This window comes from Clarias gariepinus, chromosome 22, assembly GCF_024256425.1.
Source record: "Clarias gariepinus isolate MV-2021 ecotype Netherlands chromosome 22, CGAR_prim_01v2, whole genome shotgun sequence".
Lineage (NCBI taxonomy): Eukaryota > Metazoa > Chordata > Actinopteri > Siluriformes > Clariidae > Clarias > Clarias gariepinus.
In genome coordinates, this window is record NC_071121.1 from 21,163,481 (window position 1) to 21,175,155 (window position 11,675).

Genomic DNA, 11,675 nt, shown 5'->3' on the forward strand with positions numbered 1-11,675 from the left:
TGCTAGGATAACTTCAAGTACATGAAGCAATCTGACTGCCTGCATCACTTCTGATACATTGGCCTCCCAGGAACTCCTTAATTACTACTGCAATAGCAAATTTCCGTTGAAACAATGCTGAGGTTTTGAGATCAAGCCTCACCTAGATCATGGGCTTGGGGAAGTGATGACTCAAAAGGTTTAGGCTCTACCGATTAGAAGGTTGGAGTTCCAGCCCTAGTACCACCAAGCTTCCAATGTTGAGCCTTTAAAGAAGGCCCTTAATCCTGTCTGCTCCAGGAGCCCTGAATCCTTTTTGACCCTGCGCTCTGACCCTAGCTTCCTACCTGGGATATACAAAAAAAAATTTATTGTGCTGCAAGGTACATGTACATGTGGCAAATAATTAAATCTTTAATAGCCCAAGCAAGAGGAAATGGCTTGGATCAAGATCAGGACTGTACAGGCAATATGGCAATACTGTAACTCCCAGACGAGTTCCTGTAGTGTGCAAGTTGTGTTCATAAATGATGTGTACATTTCTTATAGACTCTTCTGTAAGTTGGTGACAATTTACCTATTTGTATCTAGTCAGAACTGTTGAGTTAAAATTAGTCGCAAAATTAGATACCATTTATTTTTTATAGCAATCATGTAGCTGCAAAAATTGTTATACCCAACTATATGTCAACAAAGTGTTGTCTACTGTCTGCTAAAATGATGTAAGGCATGTATTCTATTCTATATATTTTTATTTTTAAAGTGTCCTGTTTTTTGCTGTCTGGGTAGGCATTTGATACAGCATGTGTATGTGTGTCCCTCACATACGTATGAATCTGATATAGGCTAAACATTCTTAGAGGTTTTTCTGTTGTGAATAGTCTATGTATTAACATATGAACATATATGCCAAATGATATGTTAAAAATGGGTATGTTTGTATATGTGACACTATATAAGATCTGTACTGTTCATAGACATCACAAACTCAATCCGGTTGTGCGAGACCCTGAGTACGAATCCCCGAGTGGCTGGGGTGGAAGGAGAAAAAGGGATACATACTTCTTTTAATGTTCATAACATGCTGCTTAACATGAAACTCAAACACTGACCATATTTCTTATTTGACCATTTAACACTTAACAAGGCATTTTCCTAGCATGACGTACCGTATATGGCAAATATTAAGCAATTTACTATCACTATCTAGTACTTTCCACTTATATGCAATGAAGTAATACAAATATTTTTGGCCATGCCTAAGCAATGCACTTACAGTGCCTCTCAAAAGTGTTCATACCCCTTGAACTTTTCCACATTTTTTACCATTTCAACCACAAATGTAAATGTATTTTATTGGGATTTTATTTGATATACCAACACAAATTATTGTGTGTTCAATCAGAAGGAAAATGATAAGGGATTTTCACTTAATTTTTTACAAATAAATACAGTACCTGAAAAGTGTGGCATGCATTTGTATTTAGCCCCCTTGAGTCAAAATTTTATACAACTAACTTTAGCTGCAAGCACAGCTGCAAGTCCATTGGGGACGTATGGAGTCCTATATCTCTATCAACTTTGCATATCTAGGGAGTGAAATTTCTGCCCATTCTTCCTTATCTGAGAAGAATATCTCAAGCTCAGTCAGATTGAATGAAGAGCATTTATGAATAGCAGTGTTCAAGTCTTGCCACATATTTTCAATTCAATTGGGCCATTCTAACACATAAATATGCTTTAATCTAAACCATTCTATTTTAGCTTTGGCTATGTGTTTAGGGTCATTGTTCTGCTGGAAGAGGAACTCTCATCATCTCAAGTCTAAAATTGCTCTGCATTTGGCTTCCTCCTACTGTACCTCCCATCAACTCTGACTAGCTTCCCTGTCCCTGCTGAAAGAAGCATCTCAAAAACATAATGTCTACACCACAATGCACAGTGGTAGTTTTCCGCCACACATAGAGTTTGGCATTTAGGCCAAAAAGTTCAATTTTGGTCTCATCTGACCAGAGCACCTTCTTTCACATGTTTGCTGTGTTCTCCGCATGGCTTGTTGCAAACTGCAACAAGACTTCTTATGGCTTCCTTTCAACAATTGCTTTTTTCATGCTTTTTTTTTAAAGATCAGATTTGTGGAGGCTAATCCTGAATGCAAAACTTCTGTGGACAGATTCTTCCACATGAGCTGTGGATCTCTGCAGCTCCTTCAGTGTTACCATTGGCCTCTTGGCTTCTTCTCTGATTAATGCTCTTCTTGCTCGGCCTGTGAGTTTAGGTAAATGGTCATGTCTTGTTAGGTTTGCAGTTGTACCATACTTTTTCCATTTTTAGATGATGGATTGCGATAAGTGAACCTGTGAGATGTTGGGGATTATTTTTAACCTAAACCTGCTTTAACTTTATCCCAGACCTGTCTGGTGTGTTCCTTGGGCTTCATGATGCCCATGTTTCACAGAACAGCTGTATTCATACTGAGATTAAATTACACACAGGTGAATCATATTTACTGTACTGAATAGGTGACTTCTGAAGGCTATTGGTATCAAAGTAAAGAGGGTTAAATATGAATGCACGCCACACTTTTCAGATTTTTATTTGTAAAAGATCTTTAAAATAATTTTAACTCAGACTTTACGTTTATGTGCCACTTTGTGTTGGTCTATGACACAAAATACATTTATGTTTGTGGTTGTAACATGAAAAAATGTGGAAAAGTTTAAGGGGTATGCATACTTTTGCAAGGCACTTTTCGAACGTGCATGGTAGTCTCACGCTAAATGCCTTTGTTGAGATTCACTAATAATTACTATTCTCTATATGTATATTTGTGGTGTTTATGGGATATTATGTCTTTGTCCTGATTTATTGTTTTTCTATCCATGTTTTAATTGTTTAGAATTTGTCTTATTTTTATTTCTTTATGTTCTTTGTTCCTATTCTAAGCAGATGAGATCTCTAGCAGACAGGTAGTGGACAGAGAGGCATGCTCAGATAACCAGCCTTGTTTACACAAAGGACGTTTCCAGGTGAAGCTACTTTCTGCTCATTAATTTACATATACTGTAACTGAGAGACTTTACGTTAAAATACCTTATTTTTTATGTTCAATTGACTTGCTAAAGGGAAAAAAACTTGTGTTTCTCACTGTGGCATATCCTTCTCTGTGTAGCCCTGAAAGCCCTTATTTTAATACACCCACTCTCATTGGGTGACATTCACAGTGTTTATTCACCATTTAACACTTAACAAGTCATTTTCCTAGCATGACCATTGTTTAAGTATGCATATGTTCCTTCCACCACCTTAAAGTGCACCATTATCATTTTCATGGAAATGTGTTTTCTCCCTTTACTGTGAAGGATCCATTGTTTAACCTTAAAAACCTGACCACAAGTCACTAATGAACCTTGGACCTGCCAAGACACTTGTCTTAGGGCTTTGTGAGGATTACAGATTGTATCTGTTTCAAGCTGTCTAGCTTTCTGCTTTCCTTGACCTCCAGTTGCTATTTCTCCTAAATGTTGATTTTGTGGACACAGATCGATGTCACATTGAGGAAACAGAGAAGACTTTGTGTCCATGTAGCATTGACAGTGCAAACTTTTCATGTCAACCATTTGAATGCTTTTTCTTTGCTTGCATAAACCAAAATATGATGCTCACGATGGTGACTACTGTCATCGGTGTAGTCCTGCACATAACCCACCAGAAGGAAAGTGATATTGGAATTGGCATGGCATCATAGTTGGAAGCTGTTGGAAACCATACACAGGGGTATATCAAACCTAGTTTAGGTAAACACTGTTTAAAAGGTTCAGGCTAAGTCTGCTGGGGTTGTTCAGACTCAGACTTTTTGGCTTTATTGCTTTCAGTCTGGTTTGGTCACTTGAACATGAGGCAGTTTTATTTGGGTAGCTTATCTCAAATTAGACCAAGCACACCATGGCATGTTTTCTGTCAGGTGCATGTTGGCACAGCACCTTTGGGAACAGGTAGGCTTTTTTGGATGCAGTTTTCTTATGAATACCATCCTATCCAGGACGATTTTGAAAACAAATGTCTCTCCAGGGTGGGGGAGACACTCATCTGGGCATGGAAGTGAATGAAGTATTGGACTATTGAGTATTCTCATCTGTGGTCCAGCCATATAAATTATTCAGAACACAAACAGTTTCTTCCCTTTTTGTGGGGACATTACATTTTTATGCAGATAAACAATTTAAAAGTGGTGCAGTGGTGGCCTACAGTATATTAACCCATTAAGGGAGATTGTGGTCCCATGATTCTTATACACTGCCACTCAGTCTGACAGTGTGAGGAAAGAGCAATCTTGTTGCCATTAAAAGTAGTTTGCATGTCTATTTGCATCATTGCTGATATGAATGAACAGTACTTATTACACTGTGAAAACAGCATAGAAAGATATTAAATCACTTTTGCATTATGCACATAATGAAAATGTAAATCAAAAATGAATGCACTTTGGGAAGGCATTATACTTTGTTTTATTCTCTGATCATTCGGGAAAAACCAATTAAGCGAATGCACTATCCCAGATACAGTATGACAATGAGTTTTATGCATCCTCACTACTAAACATCATTTCTAGGACCTAGTAAGGGACAGGTGTTTATCACTCATGCTGATTTACTAATTTGCTTTCTGTGCATGAAGCTTTGTCCCCTCTGCCGGTGTAGAGATCCATTTTCTCAGTAGAAACAATACTGAGATTCAAAATGCCAGGGCCTAATATAATCTCCACAATTAAGGTGTATTTGGCCTCAATTTGCTGCTTACCGTGTGGGTTTTAGTGATATGGGGTGTTGACACACTGGCCAATTATGCCACTTGTGTTGTCTCCATTCTGTCTAAACTATGTCAGGCCTACCTTTTGAACCTCTTTGGGAAGTAGAGTATATTTTCAGAATACTGTCATTAAAAATCATTGCTGTTACTGGCGGTAGCCAAAGTTGCATTAACACGCTCTTGGTGCACCCAACCTGAACTTTTTCCTGCTGGCATTACTGCTGAAACTTTACTCGCCTTTTATTCCCAGGGCTTTTGAATAGACGGTGGTGTACTGGTATCTCTCATTATTTGCTTCAGATAAGCTCCATATTCAATTCAATTCAATTCAATTTTATTTGTATAGCGCTTTTAACGATTTACATCATCACAAAGCACCTTTACACAATCAAAAGAACTAAGTTTGTATGAAATGTGAATGTGTATGAATCAAAATGATATGATTGTCCCTGATGAGCAAGCCTAGGACGACGGCGACAGTGGCAAGGAAAAACTCCCTGAGATGTTTTGCATCTAAATGGGCAGGATAAAGGCATTTAGAAAGTATGATTAGCTGACAAAATCTTGCTCAGACAAGACTGTTCAACTTAAGAGCACATCTACCTTTCTTGGGATCTTGCATTGCACAATGCCTTGTAATTAAGGCTGGGCTTGACTAGACCTACTTTTCTTTTTACTTTGTGTTAATTGTAAGTGGGCTGAAAAGATGCAATCTTTAGGCTGAAGTTTTCTGCCAGTACAGGAGGTGTATTAAACTTAGAGCTTTTGAGAAATGCATAGAGAAGATATCCAGTGCTATGAGTACTCATTCTATAAGAAACCTGAAATTTTTATTACTGCAAACACCAACTCTATCTTAGAGCTTACCCAAGTGTTTTATGAACAGTGGCATTGTATTTGTAAAGCCTTTAGACCCCTACTTTTTGTTGAATTTGATGGTTTGTATCTGTTTTTCAAATGATTTTAAGTAATTGCTCTAAAGAAGCCAAAAGGGAGACTTGCAACATGACATTTCACTTGACAGAAAAAGAGGTGAGGATGTTTTTTTTGCCCTACCAGGTGACCCCAGTCACCCAGCCTGAGGACCCGACACCTACAGTGAAGGTAGCATCAAACCACAGAAATGTTCCCAAGACCGTGGGACGCTTTTCCATCATGAAGGCAGAGGAGAAAGATGAGCCGCTCACAGACAGCTCTCCTGTCTCTCCAGACCTGGAAAAGGATAGAAGGAAGACAAAAGTTAAAGACGGCGAGAAGGAAGAAAGAACAATCCCAGTAGGCTACCACCAACCACTACGTAGCCACACACATTCTCCAACAGGAAGCAGTGATGATGAGAGTGAGGTTGAGGATGAGGACCTGAGGAGGGAGCTGCAGCAACTAAGAGAAAAGTAAAGCATGACTTTTAATATAAAAGCAGGCATTCTTGTATAGAATGTTTAATAGCCATCATTTTAACAGAACAGAAAATTCTGCAAAAAATTTTGAGAAATAGAAAGTAACAATTTTAGAATACTTTTTGAGGCATCTGGTATTAGTTTTAGTTTTTATTTTATTTATTTATTAATTTTTTTCGTTTACATTTTTTGACTTCTCTTCTAGGAAACTATTTTAAATTCAATTAGTAATCGCTGTATAAATTTTGCCTCTTTAATTTTTTTTCAGCCATAATTAAAGCCATATCTTGTTTATCATGTTTTATTGTATTATATTTTGTAGTAAATTTAATTTTTACCTCTTACAGGCATATTAAGGAGGTGGTGTCACTACAGGCACAGCAGAAGCAGGAACTACAGGAGCTCTACAAGCAACTGCGCAGTCTGAAAGATCACCATCAGCCTCCGTCGCCTGTGACATCGCTGGCCATTTCCCCCCGCCGACCCCGCCCCTCCAAACCCAAACTTCGCACTCGTCCTCATTCCCACACTGACAATAATGGAGTCACACACCAAGGTGCTGACCATCTCTTTGTAAAAGGAAAGAGTTCTTAAGCAGTATAAATTTAGCATAAACAGTAAGCAGTACGTTTGATAAAGGTCTTCTTTTGATGAGTATTTGTGTGTTGTTACACTGTGTAGTGTAACCTTCTGTTTAGAAGGTTCATGTGATGCATATGCCCTAATAAAGCTGGAATGTGTATTTATACCTACTCTCAGGTTCTCTACAGCAATCCAGCAGTTACTCTGGTGAAGAGCCAAACAGACTACATTCGTACTGCAAACCTGAAAAATCAGCTTCACTGGCCTCTAAGACAGGTGTGAAATTAACACAGATCAACACAACACCATAAGGATTCTCAGCTCAGTGTGCATTCGGGGTGGCAGAACTGCAAATTTTGATTTACTTTACAAAAATAATCAAATGGAGTTCATTCTGATGTACTGCATGGATATTATTAGAAATGTAGTTTTTAATAACCGCTGAAGGAATTCCATGTTGAGCAGTTTGTGCACGTCTCTTTACTTCATGATGTGATATCAATTGTTAATGGAAAAGCCTAAACTTCTTGTGCAGTTGATTGTATAATTGGCTCCATTTAATTTGAAATATTGTTAGACTAGCAGTTCATTAAAGTATACTGGATACCTTTTCGTTTGACTGCTTTCTTGCATACCATATCATCCAACCACTCTACTAATTGGCATCTCACAGCAGGGACAAGTGGTTTAATTGACTAGTCTAGTCAACCCCTACTGCTAAGTACTGTATATCTTAGCAATGCCATGCCATTGTGTCTGTCTGCCTTCCTTTAGCCCAGGTTTTATCCAATAGAGAAAGTACCTTCACAGAAAAACTGCACAAACTAGTAGATGATTGGACAATGGAGGCTACTGGACCTACCACCCCCAAACCTTCCCTCAATCAACTCAAGCAAATTCAACAAGCACAGGATTTAGGTGGCTGGAACCAGCTCACTGAGGTAAGGCAAGTTCAACCACATGATCTGTTAATGTATAATAGAGGTGCTGATTGTTATGCATGTAGAGTATCCATTCTTAATTCCTAAAGCCTATTGACTTTTTTAAATTAAATTGCATTCAACTATATTTTGAATTTACACTTATTATAATATATTACACAGCGTATATAGAGTTGTATTGTCTTCAGCTTTGATTATAATGAGCAGTTTTGTTTCAACAGCTTTCATGCAACATTATAACATTATTTTCATCCAGAGTTGCCTTAATTTTTGGCTGAGATCTTGAATTGATCACATGAAAATCAAACCACTCTTTAAAGGTCAGAATACCCTGATGGCCATCTCATGATCCTTCCTCATGATCCCAGATCCACTCATTCACAACTTAAGGCCAATGAATGTTGGCATTATTGTCCTAAAATATTGTATATCTATCAGAAAAGCCATCTGAGCCATTAGAAAAGAAAAGCAAACATAAAATAATGTTATTCAACTCAATTCAGGTCAGCAGCTGACTTCATTTTATTACCACATAATGTTGCTGAGCCTAGACCTGACCAACTAAAGCAACACCAGGTCATAACACTTGTACAGTAGCCGAACTGCTTAAAAATTCAATTCTTTATCCTTTGTAGCAGATTTAATCCTTTTTACTCAATAAAGTGGTTTTCTTATGGCCACAAGCTGTTTTGTCGCAATCCTAATTTTTACTTTGACACAGTAAACATGGCTGGGATTTCTTCTGTTTATTTTCATGATGCTACATCACCAAGAGTTTAAGTGATATTTGGTCACAGTCTTTAATTATTTTTTATTGGAGTACTTTTCTTCACAGTTCAGTATTATCCTTCCAGGTTTTATTAATTTGCTGCACATTTCAGCAATCCCCCAACATTTGAGTCTTGTGTTTAAAGCATATATTGATATTTTCTGTATGTCTGTCTTCAGTCTTCACCTGCAGCCTGGTTCCCGACCACTTCCCTAAATCCCACGAGTGCTCCCGTATCAGCCAGCAGCACGGGAGGAGGCAACCCCGCTCCTGCCTGCACTCAGCCCTCCATCTCTTCTACATCACAGCAGATCCTCCATGTTCAGACTTTTCAACCGCTTCAGTATAGCGAGCCCAGCATGCCGGTCTCCAGTGTACCCACCTCTCTCACACCCGACACTACTCCTCCTACAGCCGTTCCAGCCCCACAAACCACTATCACCTCCTCCTCCACAACCGCTTGCTCCTCCACAAATGCCTGATTCTTCTTCAATAGGACAGCAGTACGAAAGGATGGGGAAGGAGAGTGAAGATTCCCACTTTGAGAATGTGAAAGCCAAACAGGAAGTCTGATTCTTCTTGGTGTGAACATATATAAAGATTTTAAATAACTTTTTGACATTATCTCTTTTTATTTTAATTCAACAGCAGTTCTAATATAATGACTATTGAAATGAAATTTTTTTAAAGTGCAATTAGTAATCAATATTGGAATTCATCCAATTCTGCACCAGTGTAATGTGTGTCTGTATAAAGAAATCTTTTTCGAGACAGTAAACATGGCTGTTTACTGTTTAGATACTAAACAGGAAGTTGCCATTTTAAGAAAGTAAAGCACAAAGCGTCTTAATAAACAGCAAGAGCAATTGCATGTTCAGCACAGAGCATGAAGAAAGGTACCTCGGAACCATGGCCTCAGTCATGTGACCAACTTAAATACCATTTTACAATGTGATGCACGGCATGTTCAAGTTTCCTTCATTTCACAAAGAATAATATTTGTATTAATAAAATTTGGATTGTTTTGGTAATAACATGAATAATCCGATTTGAATACTGGAGAAACTTTTTAAATCGTCCAGTCCAATAGAAATTTAAAACAGCACTGATGGCAGTATTTCTTATTTCTTTTATGCAGACTCTTCAGTAAAGTTCTGCAGGACAGGAGGTTTTAGGAGAAGCCCAGTCTCGTAATAGTGTGTTTCGCACAATTTCCTGCATCTCTCTGAGCACATTAAACTTTGAGCCTGCGCATTGTTTTACAAACAATGTACTCTCAATATAACCATTATTAGATAAAAACTATAAGCAGATAATGTATGTTCCTCATCAGACTAAATTTTATTTAATTGTAAAGTTGTTTGATGAGTGATATACTTTGTTTGAAACTACCAAGTGAATTTAAGAACACAAGATTTGCACTTGACAACGTGTTTTCTTTCTGAGTAGCATTTAAGTGCATTCCTCCTTGAGAGTTTAAGGCCAGCCTTAAAAAAAATAACTGTTTACATATATGTATATAAATTTACCTATATCTCATGCACAACCCAGTGAATAAAATTGCATTATACGGACACACACATACAGACAAAACTGACATTAAGTGTGGGCTTTTTATCTTGTGCTTGCTTAGTCCACTTTCCCTGGGTTTTGCTTTCACATTTGTATTCTTTGTAGACAGACCTTAAAAATCAGTCATGTTATTTAAAAAATGTTTTAACCATTGGGGGCTTATTACTTTGGAGCACAGTGTATAGGACAGAAGGCTTTTGGTTGAAAATTAAGAAAATTGCCTGTATTTTTCAAATGTCTGTTATAAGGATGAGACAAAAAAAAGAAACCTAAGGACTAGGACAGAAATATGTTTTGTAATGTAACTGTTGACCTTGTGGATGTTAAGTGGACATGAATGTTGCACAAGATTCTGGAGATTTTTCGACAGTTCCTGTAAATCTGTGTCGGTTCTTTGTTTTCTGTGGGACAACCAACATACTGTAATTACCAGTAGTGAGTTTGTGCTGTCAAGTCACTAACATTTTGTCTCATGCCCTTTTTATCCTGAAGTGTTACCAAAATGTAATCTAAAAGAAAGCATTATTTTTGTATTTTGAACTAGGCTTGTAAAAAAAAACAAATAGAAGAAAGTAAAATGTTCTGACTGGTGTTGCAGAAGCTGTGGCTGCCTTTTGGTCGGTCACTTTGGTTCTCAGCTCTGTTGGTGAAGTTCCCCTGCTTCAGTTTCAGAGGTTTCTACATTTGTTATTTGTTTACTTTCCTGAAAGTTTTAAGATGTTTTCATTGCAATTCAATCTTATTTATATGGGAAACCAAATTGTTCATTTTTATGGTTAACCTAAACAGGGAACCCCAAATTCATCAAACTGAGCACCAACAATTAAAGGTTTGTGATCTATACTATGATTAAATCTTTATTGGAGGTAATTTAGCTTCTGTAAAATGACAACTAATGCAACTGTTGATTTTCTCTGTTTGTAACTAATCAGATTAAACGATGGTGTTCTACTCCAAAATGAGATTCTCATTCTGTGTGGTAAGTTGGTTAATAAATTGTAACACACAGTTCTGCCAGCAGAGGTCTCCAAATTCTCAAAAAAGTGACATTTATTCACAGATGTTTTTTTGTTAAAAGTGAATACAACTGAATGCTGAATACTTAGAGTTTAAAATGGTTCACTGTTTCCACCTCCTCAGACGATGAGGGACTAAGACCTACAACCTTTTTTGTTATTAAAACCATGTTTAGTGAGCAAGTAATCACTCAGATTTAACACAAATTGGACATGGCAAGAATTATTAGATGTGACTAAAGATGCAAAATGACTACATGCTAAGCATGCAGGCAAAATAACTTTTCATAGCTTTTCATACGTGCTTTTGTTTTGCCTGCTGCAATTTAGTAAATCTCATGAACACATACATGCTCCACTGCATGGAAAAATTAAGCTACTCTTAAGATACTTTCCACTGCAAATCTAAAAAAAATGTAGGATGGATGCAAGAAGGCGGCTCCTCTTACTCCCAGCTGTCAGAAAATGAACGCCTAAATAAAATGAGGAAAAAGCAAAAGAAACATCCTCAGTGATTGTCTGAAACAAAAGGGCTTTTGAAAATCTATCTCTTTCTCTGACTGTGTATAAGGTGTCAAAGCTGAAAGCATGCCATCCGTGCCCAATTTTG

At 37.5% G+C, this 11,675-nt stretch overlaps 1 protein-coding gene across 6 annotated transcripts in view; it reads left to right on the forward strand.

The window, feature by feature from the left end:
- The window catches only part of si:dkey-151g10.3 (serine/threonine-protein kinase WNK3), a 56,400-nt gene extending 45,392 nt beyond the window's left edge, over nt 1-11,008 (forward strand). For 4 of the 6 annotated variants that reach the window (XM_053482879.1, XM_053482882.1, XM_053482880.1 and 1 more), the window contains 6 exons: nt 2,929-3,008; nt 5,848-6,179; nt 6,533-6,741; nt 6,945-7,043; nt 7,542-7,708; nt 8,657-11,008. In XM_053482879.1, the coding sequence (XP_053338854.1) occupies nt 2,929-3,008; nt 5,848-6,179; nt 6,533-6,741; nt 6,945-7,043; nt 7,542-7,708; nt 8,657-8,959 (1,190 nt within the window). In that variant the 3' untranslated portion in view covers nt 8,960-11,008. Of the gene's footprint in view, nt 1-2,925; nt 3,009-5,847; nt 6,180-6,532; nt 6,742-6,944; nt 7,044-7,541; nt 7,709-8,656 lie in introns of those variants that run through there. The other 2 variants (XM_053482881.1, XM_053482883.1) reach the window with 2 other exon arrangements.
- The last annotated feature ends 667 nt before the right edge of the window (nt 11,009-11,675 follow it).